Consider the following 20,799-nt stretch of genomic DNA (forward strand, 5'->3'; position numbering starts at 1 on the left):
CTTAATACACACTTTTCCAAGATGCCAAAACAGGTGAATGTTACCTGCCTTCAATCCGAAATGCTCTGTGTAGTGTGAACTCAGCATTATTAAAAGCTTCCAGCCCTATGTTTCTTTAATCAAAACGTACATGAAGCAAAACCAGGTTTTGGGTTAGTCCCCGTCAGAAGCTGTACCTTTAGCAATTATCTGAGGTGCAGTAACCTCTGCTTGGTAGTTACTCCAGCTATTAGCAAAGACCTTGTCCCAGCTCCCTTCTAACACTGGTTTCATCAATCCAGAGGGACCAGTTACTAGGTAGTGAAGGCCTATGTGAGGAGGCCTGGGAAGGACTTCTCTTTCCCAATAAAAGTTTTGCTCTGAAGCAGCAAAGCTGCACTATCACCTACCGCAGCTTAAACACAAGCGTGTCACTTCAGACCTACTGAGTACATCAACCAGCGCCAAAAATGCAGGAGGAAAAAAAACCTCAGTTATGTGAGGGAATTTCTATAGGACTGGTTGAACTGGAAAGCTCCAAGTTCCAGCTAAGAGGTCATAACGGAACCATCTGCAGCAAACAGAGGCAAGCAAATACACAGACATCAGTGACGGAGACAAGTGGCATCGTGTGGAAGTTAGCAGACACACTCACTTCTGTGGATACTAGGCAATTAGGACAAAGGTAATAGTCATACTCATTGGTCAGCAATTAAGTGTAGAGCCCTTCGAGATAAATTAAAGCAGAACAAAGGAACATTGCCCATGCTCTTTGTGCCAGAGACAGATATTTTGCTCAGTGATGCAAAGTCAATTGCAAGAGCAGATTCAGCCCACAATGAGCAATAGAGAACTGTAATCCCTACTGAGCCAAGACTTCTGGATACCAGTTATCCAGCCATTCTTCAGCATCAGCTTCTTGTGCCTTCCTAACTGAAGGATGCCACAACACCAGCAGTCTCCAAGCTCTCTCACCATGTTCTTAGACAGCTCAACGCGATGCTACCTTGGAACTGCAAATCCCACTTTGAGAGCAACTTCTTTGTTCTTCACAACAATGACAAGTGCTGCCAAGGCTAAGAGCAAAGCATCTGTCCATAACAGTCTGAGAACCGTTTATCTTTGGAGTCAATGCTGAACTCCATGGCAGTCAGTTTGCAAGTCCATACTGGAGAAAATTGGTGTTTAGTCTAAACAATCAAGCAATAAATGAAAGTTTTGAAAGGTGGAGAGAGAAAATGCTCCTACAGTTTCAAGTTTATTAAACCTAGCATGGCTGTAAAAGCAAAAGACGAAAATAATGATATATTTTTGTTTATTATTGCTCTTAAAAGGGCTTGGTAGTCAAATATACAAGCTATGTTCTATTAAACCAGAAGAAAATAAGATATAAAATCTATGCTCACTTTTCCAATCCAAGCCACCTAATAATCTTCATTAGTGACAATAATTTCAGCTATTTCCAGTCATTTTAATTTATACATACTCTGTGTTATGTGTGCACGCATGTGTGTATAAAACCCCCTATTTGAGGGGATAAAATGCAAAATGAAGATATTTGTGTTGGTTTTGTACTGTTTTGTGCATTGCTGTATATTTCAGGTTTCCAAATAGTTACTGATATGTCTGTTTAGAAGAGCAAAATTTAAGTAACTGATGATGTATTTATTATATTTTCAAAAAGAAAGCATGACCAGTAAGTTATGAAGAGAAAATATGAAATGTTGATTATTCTCCCCTTGCTGTACATGCACTAATCCCATGATTCCAAATAGGGAGTTACATGCACTAAGAGGAGAAAATTCCATAGAGAGAAATCCTTTCACAATCTCCCCTCTTCTCAGCATTAAAGGATCTATTTTGTGAAATTCTTGTCATGCCCATTAATATACCGCTCAAAATGTAGGTATAAAACATAGTCAATGGTCAGCCTGCTTTGCAAGCCTCACTCTGCTAAGCCAGTACAATTTATACATGCTCAACATCATCTTCAGAAAGCAAGTATACAGCATTTGTAACATCCTTCTAAGAAGCGAGAATTACATCCATTACTGAATTACATAAGAAAAAAAGAATAAAGAAAAGAAAGAAAAGCCCATTGCTTTTAGTCCTCCGGTTAAAAAACAGGGAAAAGTCAGTTACCTTTATCAGCATTTGGAAATCTAACCATATTTAAAGACAGAGTAGCACAGAAAAATCCAGTAAGGAAAAGAGAGTCACGGCTGGGCTCTGTTCTTAATTCCCAAAGCATATTATTCCAAATTCCACTAACATTAACAACAGTTTTGCATCCCCTATCTTAGGGGAGATTTCTCGAGGGGACAAAGATGACGTACTAATGCTGGGGCTAGGGGTACAATGATTTGGTGAGGATGAGTCTAACAGGAATCAGACAACATAGGTCATCCTTCAAATCCTGTTGTTGAAAAGACCACAAATAAAAATCAAGCGCATGACAGAACAGTGAATAATGACCCCAAGTAAAATATTTTTCTAAGTTACAAAATTGCTCTTCCAGTGTTTGAAAGCAGAAAAACCTGTGGGAGAAGAGGTTACATTACAACAGTTAGAATAGCTCCGAGAAGAAGGTAAATTATTACTCTCTTATCTTGGTTACTAGAGCAAAGATTAAAATAACGACCAGTGCTTTGATAAGGTCTGCTCTTTACAAAAGTGAGCTAAATACTCTAGTTGCAGCTGGGTTAAAAATACAGACCCCAAGGGTCAGCTTCTGCCCTCAGCTGTAGATCTGCAGCCCATTTCACCAACTTCTGAGTGTAGCCAAATGCAGATTGTGGCCTTCAGACTTGAACATACAGATAGTTCCCCTCTCTTTGCAAATAATTCTCCAGCTATGCATACGGCAATAATCTACAAAAATCTCAGAATGTGTGTTTGTAAAAGAGGAAAGAGGGAAAAAGAAAGAAAAAAAAAAGAAAAAAAACCCCAGAGAGGTACAGCCATTATTCTGATCTCTAATTTCAGTGAAAAAACCCAAAAGGTCAACAAGCAAAACTAAAGATATTTAAAATCCCTGAAGAGACCCCGTACTCTTTCTAATGCTTTACAGCACAGCTCACCTTGCAATATACTTCACATTAACATCTAAAGCACGACTAAGTAGAAAGTGCAGCACACCCTGTTATTACAGCACACAGGGTAAGATCCTGGCCCCATTTGAGTCAACGTCAAAACTCTCATTACATGTTCAACAGATGCCAGTATTTGAAACTGATCACTACAGACCTCTCCTGTTCAAAGTTTTGTAAAAGATGTTTTGAAAATTATTGTGCCTGTTTCTGCTGCTGCCTTCCAGTTTACTGAGAGAGGTTGGCTGAACTGGACTTCGGTGATGAGAGATGAGAACAGAAATAAAAAGAGAAAACATCAGGACAATTGGATAAATTTCCTTCTTTGCACAACTCCAAATCGCACAGTCACCATTAATTCAGAAAACAAAACAGGCCCAAACAGATTCATAATTATCATACATGTATGATGTGAAACAGGGAAAACAACACTCAAGACTGAAGTACTATTTTGAAATTAAACAGCCTTGAGCAGTTAACAGGAGAAATGGTGAGAATTTTATACTGTTTTAATACTAGTGGATCTGTTCTATGGTATGTGCCGATCAATAACACACTGCTTCCAAACTCCGCTATCCATTCTCTCACATCACGGAAGTTTTAAGACATTGCCTGAAAATAAAAAGTATCAGTGTAACATACAAATAGGATTTCCTCTGTAGCCATGACAACACAACCTTTCCAAAATTACTCTAACCCAACGAACATCTGTCAGTTAATTTAAGAAGGGTTGTTTTTTTTTCTGGCTTATTAATAAAAAAAGTTGGAAATCAACAAACATTACGTTGGCTTTAGCAAGAGGAAACATTCAATGGCTCCTGTTGTAAAAGTGAGTGTAGTGCTCTTGACAGAAACCAGTGTATTCAGTCATCTGAAGATGCATGTGGCCATGGCCAATGCCCTCTTTTCTCCCCCCCACCCCCAAGTCCCCCAACAAATCAAGAAAAATTAGTTGTTTCTTCCACCCCAACCCAGATTTTCTCCCATAGTTTGACTACAGTAATCCTTAAACAGCCAGAAAGTTGATGTGTTCTCTTCAGTTGATGCCTCCAACTTCTTCATTCTTGGCTCAAGTTTTATTCATTAATATTAGTCATCAGTTATTAAGAAAAAGATAGTTTCTAAGTGTTTGTTGTCATTTTTTAACTGAAGTTAATTGGATACCATAGTCTGGTTACATGTGCTGAACTGCAGCCGTCAGTTATTCCTTTTTCTTGAATTCTTGGTTGCCGTAGCTGGAGCCTTTTTCTATTTCAGTTACTCCTATCAGTCTACGAACTCCAAAGGAAGCTTTAAAACACAACAGAGAAACGGGAGGCATATTAAAACCAGTTCAAGGATTTAGGAAGTTACATTTAAACACACAAGCAGAGCCAACATGAGTTAACCCAATCCTGAAGACACTAGTGACTACAGACCAACAGTGTGCTGTATAGGACTGTACATGGATCACAGGTCAGACCCCACTAAAAAAGGACAATCCAGATTTAAATATGTAATTAATGCTTCTATGATGATTAACACAACAAGTAGTATCAATACTGAAGCATAACCCCTCCACCCTCCTTTGGGTTTTGGGTGGGACTTTTTGTTCGGGTTTTTGGTGGGGGTTGGGGGGGTTTGTTTGTGTTTTTTTATTCACAGACAAGGTGTGCAGTAGAAGTACTTTCTCCTTCAGGCACCATAATAGGCTACAAGAATCACTTGCTATTGATTGCTATACATATTTCCTACAACATGAAGGCAAGCCTGCCTGGATTAAAGCTTTTGAAATAATAAAAATGCTATACAATATAAAGACTACAGAGCAAGCTCCAAGTACTCTTCTGCAAGCCCCATTCCTATCAATTAATACACAGAACTTAGTTACATGCTGCTCTGGGCATAGCATCTTCTCTGTTTTTATTACCTGCTCCAACAAGTCCCAGGAATGCGAGGATAAGGAGAGGTGATCCACTTGCAAAAACTCCAAAGCCAAATGTGAAGAGAGGAGAGAGGAGAACTGTGGCCCAAAAAAGGAAGTTTAGGAGAGTCCATGGTCTCCTAGGAGGTTTAAACTGCTGGCCAGGAAATATGCCTTCCTGATTATACATCTCTTGCAAAGCATCCTGGGAGAAAGAGAAGACGGAAGAAAACTGGTTCATAATGCTAGCACCAAGCAATCCAAGACTAGTCAATTCCAGGACAACACCAAGGACAGTACCTGTGGCAAATACCTATTAAGAGCACGCAGCATCCATCTCCATCTGCTGTCATTTATTTGAATTTGAACATTTCTGTTGACTGCCGAGACTACCGCATTAGCCCTTTGAAGGCAATCTTGGCCACCATCAGAAACTGAAACCATATCAGCCTCTCCACTACCAAATACCTTCATCTCTTCTCTTAATTGCTTTGGAATTCAGGGCAGTGTCAGGCCAGAGGCCGGTTCAGACACCACCCGCCTCTCTGCTGGATGCTTTTTCTTTTCATTTTTACTTCCAGAAAGGTCAGCATGATTTAGCGAAGCACAGCAGAAAAACGCTGTATACACAGCCAGAAAAGGAAGGCAAAGCACAAGCTAACCAGCAAAGACAGCACTATGCCAGCCATTACCCCAAAATGTCAACAAAGCAGCCGCATCCTCAGCTGTGCCTGCAGAGCGATGCAATCATGAAACATCACTCAAAGGAACAGCAGGCCCACAGTTTTCCCTCAGTTTGTAAGAATATTCTGTAAGGTTTCCAAACTATTACTGAGGATGGCTGAAGTTTGGCTATTATTTTTCCCCACTTCAGCTGTTTTTCTTTTAGCTTCCCTTACAAAGGGCTAAGACCTGCAAGGTGTTGCCAATAACACAGCCTTCTGAGGACACACCCTCTGTGGGGGAAGAGCTCTTTAAGGATTCCAGTTACAACATACTGCTGCCACCATAAGATCAATATATAAAACATCCACAGATGCAAGTAATGCCTCCCCAGCCAACACCTCACACCAAAGCTGAACGGAGGTACAGCCAACGAAGCCCTCCATCCGCAAAGCAGACCACTCTGCCTGAGGAATGGCACCAAGTGAAGGGAATGCTCTGTGCTGCATCTGCTTAGCTCTGCATTTACTGTGTAACAGAGCAAAGATCGCCCCTGTAACATACACCTTAAGGTCTGCTCCTCCAGCCGGGCCATGTCAGAAGGAATTCCTGCATCTAAGGGCCTTTTCACAAGGGAATTACATGATGGCACATCCCTGACAGCAGGAGGTGGGACTCAAGGATCCCACATTTATTTAAGCTCTCTAATCCCATATTATGCTGACCCACAAGCTAGTTTGATACGTTTACTAATGGGAGGTGGGAAGAGATGATGATAGTTACTGCTCTTTGTAAGATAACTGACCTCCCCTTAATTGAATTAGACTTAGGTATTCAAACAAATTAGGTTAAAATTAACAAAGCAAAGCTCAGAACTGCTGCATACCTACAGACTAAGCCTAAACTTGACAATGCTGCAGCACAGCTGAAGTTTCTGTGCTCCTCTGTTTTCCCACGAAGATAAGCGACACAAAACCCAAGATGCATATCTCAAGTTCAACAATCCACCGATTAGGGTTGGGCAACATTACAGTTCTCCCCCCCCACCCCCCGAATTGTTAAATCTGTGGTCAAGAAATTAACCATCTAAGGTGAAGAAAGAAAAGACACGGAAAAGCTTTGAGCTGTTTGAAGGCATGCTGGCTATGTGCTACACCAGTCCCTGGCAGCAGATCCCAGGGACTGTCTGTACCATGTCACACACCACTGGAGAGGTATCACCAGGAGGCAGAAGGAAAGTGACAGTGGAAGAAATAAAAGCAAAAGACAACTGCAGCTAAGAGCCAGGACTGGCTGTCCCTGACAGACAGTTGTCACTCTTGAGTACCTAAAAACATCCATAGGAAAAACAGAGCTTTTAGAAATGTATGACAGAGACCTAAGAGCTGAAGAATGTAGAGAGAGAGTGGATTGCTATTAGTCTTCTGCAACTCAGGCATATCTCTGAATTTTGTTGTGCTTCCCAGCAATTTAAGACCTACTTACTAGTCAGCCCTCCATGGCCAAGGGCCTCTTCTGTACTGCTTCTTCCAGCAGTTTGAGGGATGGCTGCCTAATTATACATAATATTTCCATCTCTCCTCTTCACCCAGTGGAATAGTATGCATTACTCAGTGCCTTAATACGCTATTCCTGTAAAGTCCCGAAAGAGAGAAAAGCAAAGAAAAGCAAAGCAAAGCTGTTTACCTTTTCCTGGTAAAGCTTATGAAGCCAGTTTGCAGCTTCCTTTTCATCTTGAGGGATATCTTCCAGAGGAAATCTCCTAGTATAGTAGAGAGATTAAAAAAGGAAACAAAAAGACCACCAAAAAAAAAGAATTAATGGACAGCCCAGGTATTTGATGTTAGACCTCTACTAGAAAAGATCTTCCATTCAGTGAAGGACATAAACTACAGGTAATACTGTCACTGATGGCAGAGGTCCCAAATACAGAGAACTGGGACTTAAGAGAACACCCGATTCTCCACCTAAAACCTCAGATTCCTAAGATGGAATAAACTGTACAAGCTCCTATCAGTTTCACAGCACATTAGCAAAACAAGCATCTCCCATTCAAACACTGTTCTCCTTTCACCAGGTCTGCCACTGGTTGATTCCCAGTGAGCTGAGACTGAGGCACCCAAAGCTGGGAAAAGACAAGCAAGTGGTAAACCCCAGGACAATTGTTTGTTACATTTTGTTAGTGGAAACCCCATTTTGGAAGGCATGGGAGGGGTGATGAAAAGTTCACTTTGTACCAACTCTAAGGGAAAGGTCTGTGACTGCATGCCTCTCTCCTTCCTCTCCAGCCCTCCAGACTGAGGCATGCAGTTCTGGGTGCATACAAAAATTATGCCCAGCTCCAGGTACTGACCTGACCTCACCGAGAACAGGCACCTTTTAAGAGCCTCCTCCTAGTGGTGAAGAGCCAACCATTTTCCTGCATTCTTTTCTTTTTTGAGATAGGCCACTAACACGCTCACAAATGTATTGTCTCCTTTCTCTGTGGCACACATCTCAGTCCTGGATTAATTCAGAAATAAGTTGCTCAGTTTGTAGAGGGTAGGCACACACCTTGCCCTCAGCTTGAACATATTTTGGCAACACTTGGACTGTAGCAGGGCCCTCTTACAGCAATGCGCTAAGAACAGATGAGTGACCTCTGGAAGGGCTCTAGGCACAGCAATCCCAGATACAACTGACTCGCTCCTGTTCAACCAGGTAATATACTTCAACAGGATGAACTAAAGCCTTCGAGTCTACAGCAGCAGTGGGAAGATACTCAAGCACACTTCTAATAATTTCTGCATCCCATAAAAGATTTGAACACCAGATTTTACAGATTTACTATCATTAGATCTAACAGGAAGAGCTGCTCAATTAATGCATATAATGCTCAATAAAAGCTCAGTAAAAAGTAATTTGCCGAAAGCTTTCTGGTAAAATGTATTGCTATCAGTGTATTGCTGTCACCACTAGAGGGTACTCACAGCAATAACATTTGGTGGTTTAACCGATTATTTCCTCTGGAGCCAGGTCAGGAGAAAGACTGGATCCTCTGCAGAAAGCTAATCTTCTTACCTCTGCGCAGGTGATTGCATACACATGTACCAAGAACAAAAGCTTACGGGCTTTCTTTCTCTGGGCTAATCTAAGTCTGCTGGTACATGATGGATATATGTTCAATTTTCAACAAACAGACTGTTAAAAAGTTCCTTTATTCTCATAGCTTGCCCTCCAACACAGAGAAAAAGCTTCAAGTGTAGAAAAGCATCTTGAGAACATTGATTCACTCCAAAAACATATTTAAAATCATCTAAGTTATCTGAACATAGCCATTAGTTTAATCGAGTACCATTAGTAAATGTACCTGGCAACATCATCCTCAACAGAATTTTATGAACTCAAACCTATTCTAACAACTATTAAAAAGTACATTTCTCTCCTTTCCTCCCACTACCACACCAATAAATAAAACCAACTTGCACGTCCATTAGCAAGACATAAGATATTTAACTGAATGCAACCACTCTTCAATGTATAATTACGCAGATTGTACATCCACGCATGCATACCCCAGATCTAGCTAGACATGCCACATGCCTCTGCCATCAGTATGGAATCACAGCTGGCAACTAACGGCCTGACCAGCGGTTTTGCTAGCTGCTATGCTGTCTGTAAATAATCAAAATGAAACCCCTTGCAAATGAGTGACCCGATCTCTCTCCCCATCACCTCCACAGCCTTCTTTCCAACCAAAAGACTAAAACGTGGAAGTTGCAGTATCGGAGAACAGAACTGGAACGTATGTCCTTCCCTTCCCTTCCCCATCAGGGCTGCAGCACTCTGCCTCCGCTGGCACAGCATTACTTCCACAGAATTGTTGCTGCTACACCTTGACAGAATGGATAATTGGTCTGATTCCCCACAAAGTCCTTCACCATTGGAGGCTCTGGTAAGACACACCTGCTTTCATTAGGACTATGTACAGAGTCAGTGTTGTGCATCTGCAACACACAGACCCGAGGCCAGAGGAGAAAGGTGTGGGGGGAAGTAGCAAGGCTTTTTTTTGTTTTTCTTTTGAAAACCAAACATCAGCCTCATTGCCAGCATGTAGCAATGTTTTCTAAAGTGTGGGTAAAGTCCCCAGAGAAGCAGAAATTAACTGTCAGAACAACTGTGGAAAGAACCACCAGGACAATTGTCAGGCCCAAACATAAGAGACAAAAAAGAAAATTCAGGCAGAAAGGGCTGGTAGTTTTTATGATCACAAGGAAGCCTTGAAAGCAGAAGGCAAGGAGAAAACAAGAAAAAGCAAGCATGTGTACATGCTGCATGGAGTTAGGTGTTAGCAGTTCCTCCTTCAGGCAGAAGAGTAACGAGGAACATGAGGAATGTCCTACCTCATTCATACAATGTCTGAATTTCAGTATTATTTAACTTCTAATTAGCTCACCAAACTGTGAGAGAAGGACAGAAACTAGCACACTATGGTGCTTTACACTGTTTACTACAAGAAACTACAGAAGTTGGACAGGCTATTTATACTATGCATATGCTTGCAGGGACTGGGAAGGGGGCAGAACAGTTGGTTTTCTGTTCCCAGCAGAGAAGGGGAAAAGGCAGACAAGTGTCCTCACTGCACAGAAGAGGGAAACCCTGGAACGACAGTGTGGTCACACGCAGGCTGAACAGCCTGTCCAGTGATCTGACTCGCTGGGTGGTTATGATGGGATCTCACACAAAAGCCAGCTGAAGCAGGGGGGAACAGGGGGGTCTCTGTGGCCTGTAGAGAAACTTGAAGGACAAGGAAAAGGGGACTACAGGAAAGGACATTTCCCTGTAAAATCTGAATACACTGAATACACGCAGCCAAAGCATACATCTTAGGGCTCACCTCCATCATTATATGCTCACCTTACACACATATCTGCTTCATATTTCTTTCCATAAAGAATTCCTAATAAAGACGGGTTCTTGTTTCCTCTGAAATTAAGTGTTACATCATACACTGCTGAAACTGTTGCAAAAAAGAAAATATGGCTGTTATAGCAGCAATTCCAGCAACTGTGCTGCTGGCATCCTTGCATTGGCAACAGAGCCTTCTGCAAGCCTTGCGTTAATGATGTCAGGTGGCAGAGTCTTTCACTACTTTGTGTTTACATGTCGTATTTATCTGTATCGGCCACCTGACATTCCCATCTACATAGCATGTGTGTTATCAAAACACAAGACAACTTGATGAACTAACTAAGCAACAATGACATACATGAAAGGTTTATTTTTTTTTTTTTTAAGACCGGTATCAGAACGATGTGGCAATTTACAAATTAACGGTTAACATGCTGAATGCTTATTACTGCCAACTCAGTAATTGTAATGGACATAATGAACAGAGTATACTACACTGTACTACACAGAGTATACTAAACAACACATTACAATTAATGCAAAGAACAAGTAGCAGCTTGCCCATACCTGTTCCCCTGAGACACTGGACAGCAGTGGTGAAACCTTTGGTTCTGGGCAACAGGTGGTATTTCAGTTTAGGCAACCCCTTGGATTCAGCTACCTCCATACTGATACGATGTTTGGTCTCTGTAAAGCGAGTTCCTTCACAGTACAGGAGAAACTAATACGAGACAAAAGGCAAACCCAACGATATCTTGAGATCAAAAGGAACCAAGCAGAATACTGAAAAGTTGTGTAAGATAAACATACACCCATGCATGCACACACACTTCAACTGTCTAATTTGTTTATCAAGTATTAGGCATAAGCATCACCTCAAAACTCATTTACAATTCTATTTAATTTTAACATCAGTACCAAATTTAAGGCGCAAAGAGTCCAAATGGTTATACCCGAAACATTTACTTAAAGAAAAAAAACCCTGAAAGCTTTGGCTGGCTGGTGATAAGACTACTCTAACAAATCATAAAAAGCAGTCCAAATGTCAGTACATGACCACTTTTGGAAAAAACATATTAATCATTAGCTACCTCATTTAAAATTTGTACTGTACCACCTGAATTACCCGTCTGCAGAGAGAATTGTCTGAAAGCTTTTCTGTTTGTGGCTTTTTTTGTTTGGGTGGGGTTTTTTTGGTGGTGGGTTTTTTTTGCATTTGTATCAGTTGTGTTCATAAAAAATGGTGCCTTTCCCTGAAACTTTTACCTTGTTTATCTTGTAGTATCTGTGGTATCCTGAGTAACTATTAAAGACTTAAATCCTCCCATACTGACTTCAAGCAGTATAAAACATCGATCTGCCCTTCTCCCGCCTCTCTATCACCTCTGCTCTAGTTAAGAGGGAGACCAGAAGCAATACAAAGCCAAAAGGAGAAAATGATTTTCTGTTTATCTCATGCCTTTCTGAAAGGTGGACATCATTCCCATTGTGCCAGCAAGGGAAATATTGCTGCATTTGAACACACAAACCTCTGCATCCCAGGCAAGCAATGGAGGGGGAGAACGGCAGGCCGCTAATACTCTCAGTATCGTGCAACGCTGCAACATTGCAATTCAAAAGAAAGACTTATCGAAAGCATTGCTGCACGTGTGCTATTTGTCAGTACTGCAGATGCTTGACTTTTTCTCTATAGTGTATCCACATGCTGTGCGCCACAAAAGATAAAGTTAAATGAATGTTAAAACCACAAAGCCATAGACACAAGAGTTAGACCTGCCAGAGTGCAGTGAGAGAATAGGAACTGGTCCTGCAACCTTCATTTGGCCCTTTCATTAGGAAAGGGCACATTCATTAGGAAAACCTGACCAACCACCACCACCAAGTGGCAAGGACAGCGCAAGGTACAGAGTGTAACACGGCAATCTCAACCCCAGTCTGCAACGCAAGCTCTTCTCAACCCCAGTCTGCAACGCAAGCTCTCCTCTATACCAAATTCTCACCGCTCTTCAACTCAACGGTGCAGTGATCCTTCTGGACCAAGTATGCGAGCAAGGTACAGACGGCACTGCAACGCACGTGTGAGAAAGACCTCAAGATGAAAGGTTGTGCAAGCAGCTCTAATTGTTGCATTTGGAATGCACAAAAATTAGGAAATTGATTTACTCAAGTCAATTTTAATCATGATCTAAATTACCAAGCAGAAAGTCTTGATTTAAATAATCAATGCTGACTACATTTTGCATTTCTATTTTCTGGGTTTTTTTCCCCAGAGACTAGTCCTTCATCCTCAATCGTAGAATCATTAAGAAGTACAGAACTGCAACCAAAGTACAATCTTGAGATTTTTTTAATTGGTAGGGTTTTTTCTTTTCCAACGCTAATCAGGAGGATATGTTAAATGTAAGTCCTATCTATATATTCAAGCAATTAAGTAGTTTAAAATACATTCTCCAAATTCTTATTTTTTATACCCTTGTAATGATAGAAAGTCACAAATTATATGTTCACAATGTACTAGTTAAGGCTTAGGCTTAATATTTCACTATTAATCTTAACAAGCTGTACTAGATAATATTGAAAAATCAATTAAAATACACAAAAAGCCTCTTAAAATGTTTTATGAGCCAAATAACTGCATGTTACATGCGCTGCTATAAAAGCAAACCAATAAATTCATCAAAATATTTGCATTCAAAGCTAGAAGAAGTTTAATAGGTTGGTTATACTGCTGTGTTGCTGCAGTAAAACCTAACAACATTGCACATTATGAAACATAGATGTTTCACCCTTGACTTCAAAAAACGTCAAAATAAAAAACGACAAAAGCAGATGTAAGCTTGCCATGTGTTCTCATAGAGACTTTTTGGAAAACCAGTAACTTCACAGATGAATGAACATATTAACAAGAAATTCCTATAAAAATCCATGGTCTGTGCATCCCCCCCCCCCCCCCCCCCCCCAAATTCACCGACTTCTCCAGAAGAGACTTTTTTGTTTATGTGTCTTTTTAGCCTACCTCAGAAAATGTAGGTTAAAGTTATATAGATTTAGTGGTCAAATATAGAATGTTGATTTTTTTATTTTTTTTTTTAAGGTAAAATAAGTTCAGACAATATTAACAAGTATTGCACAAAAGCCCAATATATCAGTTATGGTCAAGCATTTGATTATCTATGCAAGCTTCTAAATTGTTTCCCAAATGGCCTCCCTTACCAACAGGCAAACAGAGCAATACTTTACCAGCACATCCCAAAAGATCTCCTTAAACAGAGCTCAGTTTTTTGCTTGACAACACTTGAAAGAAATTGTAAGCAGACCTCCTCCTGGTACATAAGACTAGAGTACCACATGAGTACCTCCATCACAATTTCACTTGTAGCAGTCGATACTAGAGGAGGAAATCCACACTTACCCACATATATTCAGGATAATCAGCTAAACGTTTTAATCCTTCAATAACTGTATCTCTGTCTTCTTCCCATTTCCTTTTGCAGAAAACAATCTCAAGGAAGTACCACGTCCAGCCAATTAGAGGCACATATAGTAGCTCTCTCTTAGCAAGAACTTTGGAACTCTTGGAGAAAAACAAAAACAACAATCCAAACACGTCATTTGCTGATTTGTACAAGATCAAACAAAGACATTAAAGTTAAAATGACAAAGAGTTGATCGAGTTCTGACTGGAAACTCAAATGCAAAGAAATTGTATATGCATGAGTTTTAAATAGACCTGTTCTCCTCCAGTGAAGGGAATGCTCATGGTCCCCACGTACCCCTAGCACGCCAAAGCGCTCTGTCATAGTCCAGCCACACAAGAAGTCAATTTCAAAGTTGTGATTCAAGATGATGATGACGTGTTCTTTCCCAAAGGTGTTCACCGTGGCCTCATCTGAGAACAAGGTGCACTCTGTGCCTGACCACCATTCCAGCAGCATTACCAACTCTAACAAACATGAAGACAGAGAGAAGTTAAGGGTGCCACTTAAAGCATTTCACCTCCAGCCCCATTCAGTACCTAGTCTCTTCTGACTACCAACAACACTGTCACTTTTTCAATCCAACCAAGTAAAGGTGAAATGATGGGTATAGACCAGACCACATCACCATCCCTAAGCAGTACTTCAGGCACTAGATACGTGCATTATGGATATTTTTACCAGTGACGAGTTTGGGCATCATATTACAAATACGAACTGGAAAAAAACCCAGAACTTTGTGCCTGTAAACAGACAGTTGAGCGTTGATTGCTCCACTAAATGAGTACCATTTCTCCCAGGTGGAATACAAATTATGCATAGATGCAGCCTAATGTTTTTACTCAACATGAAACAAGCTTTATGGGGTAAACAGACCAATAAAAGGCTTTTAAAGGGATACAGTGCCGTAGATGATCTGCAACAGATTTTAATATTAGAACACAGGACTCTAATTGTTCTGTATTATGGTCATCAACACAGAGTCGGAAGCAGCAGAGAATTGAGCTAATTTATCAAAATACCTGGGCAAAGACAAGAATGGTAAACTGTGTCCTTTCACCGCAAAAGAAAGAACAAGCCCTTTCCTCTCTGTCTTCTCCAGCTTTTCAATATCCTAGCGTGTCTCTTACTTCACCCTGAACATTTCCTTCATTACCCTCTCTTATTTTCCACCTCCCCTTTTTTCATCTTAAGAAAATCCTTCCACTTAAATTCAACACGCACTGAATGTAGTTGCTATGGTTAGCCTATTTCTCTCTTTTCAGTGCAACAAGACAGATGGAAGACATTGCTTGTATTATAGGACAACTATGAAAGGTATGAAAATAGTTCATTCTCCCAGTAGGAAGATTTGTTTCCATGCAAACTGTAGCCATTGGTATTTCCTCATTTCAATGAGATATGGATGCAGTCAAAATCTGGTTGCACAAATATGGCAATTAAAAAGTCCAACTCTTCTTACATTACTACAACAAACTTGTAGAGTCAAAACTGGAAGGCACTCCCGCGGTTCTCTACATTGGGCTCTGTCAAGTTTCAGTTTCCCGTTGGGAGACTGTGGTTTTGCAAAATGGGGCAGCGCCTTCCAGCACAAGGACTTCTGATCAGTGGGATCACAACAGGGTAATCTATCCATACTGCTAAGTAAGAGTCCAATTTTGCACCACATCAGAGAGAAGGCAAATAGTATTTGGGTGAATGATATGGAAAATCAGTCCTGGTCTCCTGAAGATACATAGCTTTTCTAGCACTAGTTTTTTCACTTGTATTCCCCATGTGACCACTTAACCCCAGCTTATTCCCCTCTTTAATTTTCAAGATTCATTCATTTGGAGGCATGACAAAGTTATGCTGCTTGCTGATCAAGACAGCATAACCCTGTCAACTGGAAATACAGCAGAGGAAAGACAGAATAATAGTTTGTATCAACTACAGATTTCTATCATTGCTTTCCAGCTCTGTGTCCTTTGCAAATGATGTGGATCACTCTCCTTTCTTGCCCTGGTCATCCTGGCTCAGTAAAAGGGGAAAGAGGACACCAAGAATGTCTCCAGTTGAGAGCTATGCTCTTCCAAGTCAGTGGCCAGGAGAATGAAGTAGCGGTACCAAACAGTGTGGTTCTTTGTGGTTTTCCCTTTCCGTTGTTGTCTACGTACCAAGGAGGAGCATCTCCAGTGCCTGCTACAGTTGCTGCATTTTCTTACCAAAAATTAAATAAAATGGGTGTGTTTCTTCTTCAAAAGTCAAGAAAAGAATTCTGCAGAGGCAGGTGTGGATGACTTTCTGCAGAGCCCTTCTTGTACCATTCACTCTAAAGTAGTGGAAGAAGCTTTGCTGAGAGATTTGCCAGGGTTCATACTGAGAAATGAGGGTTGATGAGCCAGAGAATTCATACAAGGAAACAGATTGTCCTTTACAAGTGTACTGATAGATGATGTAATTATAACCAGGAGTGGGTTCATTTCCTTTTTTTTTTTGTGTGTGTGGGTTACAGCTATTTTGCATGGCACCAATCCTGCCAATGCTACAGCAAGACCATCCTTCTGAACGAAGGGACGGTAACACTTGCACTGCTTGGGATACTTCCAGTAGAGGACAAGCAACACCTTTGCTACAAGAAACTCCCTCCTGCAGCCAGGGTTCCCACATGCCAAAGCAGGGCGGCTTAGGGCCTCCCAAACCACCCAGAAAACAAAGCAAGAGGCACAGCACACCTCTCAGTTTCAAGTACTAACATGAGAGATTATTTTTGCAACTGGACTAAACCAAATGCGCCGTGCTCTCCAAAGGCATGAATCATCTGAAAGGAGCTGACATAGGAGAGCTTGAAGTGCAGACTACCCATCACAAATCTGACGCACTGCAAAGGGTTTTACACTGAGGCCAGAGCCCAGCAGACCTCTTTACCACAAACACTGGATAGGGTCTATCTCTTCCCCTCCTGAAGCTGTGCTTTATGTATCTGAGAAGAGATACTTTAAGAATAGAGGCTGGTTTTCAGTGGGCTATAGTACGCAGCCAGATACACAATCACCTGTGTATCTACCCCTGCACACCAATCCTCTGCTGGACAGGCAGAGCAGCTTCTGCTACAGACAGCTCTGACATGAACACCCTCAGCCTAAAACTAAACAGCTTGGAGGAAGCAAGCAAAACACAGCATCCAGAACAGAACACCAACCTACAGGTTCACTGCCAAAAGGCTTCCACATAATGAAATATATTTCATTATGAATGGCAACACATGAACTGCTGCATTAACACAGCTTACTTAATTCGTTATAAATCACAATTGAAGTGCATATTCTGTCAGCTCTTCCATCGCAGGCCATCAGCACTCTGCAATCCCACAGAACATTTACATTAATTTTCGTAGCTTAATTTCTCAGTAATTTCATTTATAATAGGCTATACATGAGGAATTATCCTAGGTACAGGCCAATTATTTACTCAGCTTCTCCAAACCTTTTTGAACAATAGCATAGGTTGTTTCTAGCATATAGAAGATAACAGCATTTAAAACGTAATTTTTCCATGTACAATGCTAACCTGTAGAAATCAAGGGTCTGAACCTACAAGCCTTACAGGTACAAGCAGCTCACCTGCTCAGAAAAGCCAGACTATTAGTGCAACAATAGTTTTCAGCATGACATCGGATTCTACATTATTAAAACACATTAAAAAATTCCTGTAAGTAAAAAAAAAAAAAATTCAACCAAGCTAATTTTGAAGTTTCTACTTGTAAGTTCTCCCATTACCTTTTCTCCTGAACAATTTGCCTGCCACACTCTAATTTCCTTTCTCCTGTGCTACTCAGACAACGTTCTCAATAGGTACGACAAAAAGCACAGGAAGGACAACAAGCTTTAAAAAAAATAAACTAGATTCTTTGGAGGGTTTTTGTTGGTAGTACTTCATATCGATGATTTAAGAAATGTGGGTGCCTGTCAGTGGACTGCCTAACTGTAATTTAAGTACTTATTCAGGTGACTCATTTACTCGAAGTGGGAGTTGGATGCTGAGCTGAGCACTAAGGTAAGTGGTCATGCATTCCGGGAGGGGATGGAGAATGGAAACAAGTTAGATGATTCACTGCTGAAACAGGAGGTGACATTTGGACTAAGGGACCTTCTAAACATTCATTTTGGAAATCTAATCCCCTGTTAAACTGTGTGAGGAGCAGAAAAAAAAAGTGATCCACACGGAGGAGGTTTTGCAAAGGTCTGAAAGAAAAAGCAAAGCAGCTGCACCCACTGTAGAGAAGGAAAGAGCGACAAATTACTCACAAAAGGAGACACCGACGCCAGAGATGTACACTGTAGGGCATAACAGGACTCTGAAGTTGACACACAGTTCAGGCATCTACACTAGATACTTCCCGCATATGTCTTTCTCTGCAGAGGACACAGTTTACTTGGGCTCTTAAGTGGTAAATATTGCACATACGCTTAATACCTGAAGGAGTCTGTGAATTCCCCTTTCCCCACCACTTAGTACAGGCTCTGATACCAGATGAAGATGGTATTGAGACAGGATCTGCAATTCCTACCAGTCAAGTAAGGCTGGGGAGAAGCTTTATTTCCTACTTTTTTGAATAACGGAGTGACAATACTTATCAGTCCGTTGACTTTTGTATGTTTTCCCAGTATTTCAGAGAAGATGGCTGCTTTGAACTGCTCTGAGTATATCTAACTTACCATTCCTCTCTAACTCATGTAACTGTGTGTATATAAATACTTGTGTATATATGGGTTTTTTCTTTTAACAGAAGGAGAAACAAAGAACACTCCCCTTCCCATTTCCAGCCCTCACATCCCCTTCAAGCATACTCACGGCTCCAAAGCGAATAGGCAAGGCGACAGTTTACTCGGCGATAAAACTGCTTGTTTATGGGCCAGAGGACTAGTGTGCATAGTTGAATGAAGTTAATGATCAGTCCACTCACAACAAAGACAAACCCAATGAGGAGGTGAACTATGAACTGGGTCTTCAGAAAGGCAATGAAGCCCATGATAACCACTCAGAAGCGTGTGCAAGGGCCGTCACTCAGAATAACCGTCCTGAAAGACAAAGAAAAGAATCAAATGGAGAACGGATTTACAAGCCCTGAGGAAGAGCAAAGCAAAAGCCCTGAAACAGTCCATGCAACTTCAGCAACAGGAACCCAACCCAATAAACACCCAGCTCTCTAAATGTGCCTTATTCAGGTTACACAATATTCACAATATTCAAAATACGAACAAGCCTGCCTTATTCAACACAATAAACCACTGATGGTGCAAAAAATTTCCCAAAATAGGAAGGAATCATTATTTACAATTTACAGCTCACTAAGAAGATTACTGTTTGCCAAAGATGCCATCTCACACCTCTCTTCAAACAAAGATCATATAACTGGACTTAATGCTGGGAAGAACACAGAACCCTGCACTCACAGTGAAGCAGTCGAGCCCTGATCGGTAAACAAGCTGCACAGTGACTGCCGTCCCTTCAGGGGTTGCTGTCCCTGAACTGCAACAGGAGCTTCAGCCCCCCCCCCGCACCCAATAAATGGCATGCCGAGCCTCTGGAGCTGCATAAATGACCCAATGCCTTTCTGGCCTGCCTTCAAAGGCACCGCTCTGTACATAGCTCCCCCCAACAAGCACCAAGAGAGGGCTGCTGGGGGCTACAGGGACTTGGTTACACATTTGCTTTGACTGGAACAGTACAGCAGTCAGTCCAGGGAGCAGGCTCTTCATTGTGAATTTTTTTTCACTGGGGAGCAGTGCATTCTGGAATGAAAAGAGCAGGGCTGGTCACACGGGGCATCACTTTGGCAAACACTAAGGCATGGAAATGGAAATTAGGTATTCTCACATCCAAAACCCATGCTGGAGCAAGTTTAATAATTTCTCGCTTTGGTATATTTGATCATGGAAATGTGGCTTGACAGTTACGGGCGGGGGAAGTAAAAATAGTAGAAAAATCTTAGGCTTCGTAGCAGGGCAAAACTGATCTGAAGAGGGCTTTGGTGAAGAATCTTGATTCCACTGAAATTGCCAAAACACTTAACTCTGAACATGTGCCATATCTATACCAGGTGCAGAAAGACAGGTGACATCTGAACCAGCAGAAAGCCACAGTAGCTTAGAGAGTCAAATCTGATCCAATACGAATGCTGCCAGTACAACGTTAACCCAATAAAATGTATTTACCAAGCCACCAGACTGAGTTTATTTCAATCCCTGTGTTATCTGGCACTGGCCTTTTTGACCTCTTGGGTACTAGAAGCCCTACAACTAGGCCAACCAGGCTGTCAAACCACAGCCTCAATGTCTCACCCAATAAAACCAGAAGCATGACCCTGACTTTCTGCCACAGACAAAGCTTCCTGCCAGTATTTATGCTTAGCTATTACAAGGGTTGCAAGTGACCAGACCAACCAGCAGATGGGAACAAATACTTTTTAACAAGTCAAGCATCCACAGGTCATGCAGAAGTTCCAGATGCCTGAAAATAAAAGTACTGTCAGCTGTGAGGAACCAAACCATTTTCATTTGCCGCATGCTCAGTATAGTGCTATTTATACAACTCAACAATTTCCCTTGTGAAAGCTTGTTTTCTACCGTCTCTTCTGCAAATCAGGTACTGCCTTTCAAGGCACAGAGCGTCTAGCTTTTGCACAATCAAAATCTAGTTGCATCATTAGTAAATCTACCACTTCAGAAGCACATTACAGAGGGGGAAAAAAAAGGCCCCGTTTCAATTACAACCAGTATTGTGCCTACCACAGAGCAATGCAAGCTGAATAAGCTAT

At 41.3% G+C, this 20,799-nt stretch overlaps 1 protein-coding gene across 9 annotated transcripts in view; it reads right to left on the minus strand.

The window, feature by feature from the left end:
• Window positions 1–1,277: 1,277 nt before the first annotated feature.
• AGPAT3 (1-acylglycerol-3-phosphate O-acyltransferase 3) overlaps window positions 1,278–20,799 on the minus strand; it is a 94,109-nt gene continuing 74,587 nt past the window's right edge. For 8 of the 9 annotated variants that reach the window (XM_055802410.1, XM_055802415.1, XM_055802411.1 and 5 more), the window contains 8 exons: window positions 18,834–19,060; window positions 14,298–14,467; window positions 13,937–14,098; window positions 11,092–11,245; window positions 10,531–10,633; window positions 7,321–7,396; window positions 4,978–5,176; window positions 1,278–4,358 (listed from right to left, as the gene is read on the minus strand). In XM_055802410.1, coding sequence (XP_055658385.1) covers window positions 4,270–4,358; window positions 4,978–5,176; window positions 7,321–7,396; window positions 10,531–10,633; window positions 11,092–11,245; window positions 13,937–14,098; window positions 14,298–14,467; window positions 18,834–19,011 — 1,131 coding nt within the window. In that variant the 5' untranslated portion in view covers window positions 19,012–19,060 and the 3' untranslated portion in view covers window positions 1,278–4,269. Of the gene's footprint in view, window positions 4,359–4,977; window positions 5,177–7,320; window positions 7,397–10,530; window positions 10,634–11,091; window positions 11,246–13,936; window positions 14,099–14,297; window positions 14,468–18,833; window positions 19,061–19,435; window positions 19,526–20,799 lie in introns of those variants that run through there. The other variant, XM_027782535.2, reaches the window with a different exon arrangement.

Source organism: Falco peregrinus, chromosome 4 (assembly GCF_023634155.1).
Source record: "Falco peregrinus isolate bFalPer1 chromosome 4, bFalPer1.pri, whole genome shotgun sequence".
Taxonomy (NCBI): Eukaryota; Metazoa; Chordata; class Aves; order Falconiformes; family Falconidae; genus Falco; species Falco peregrinus.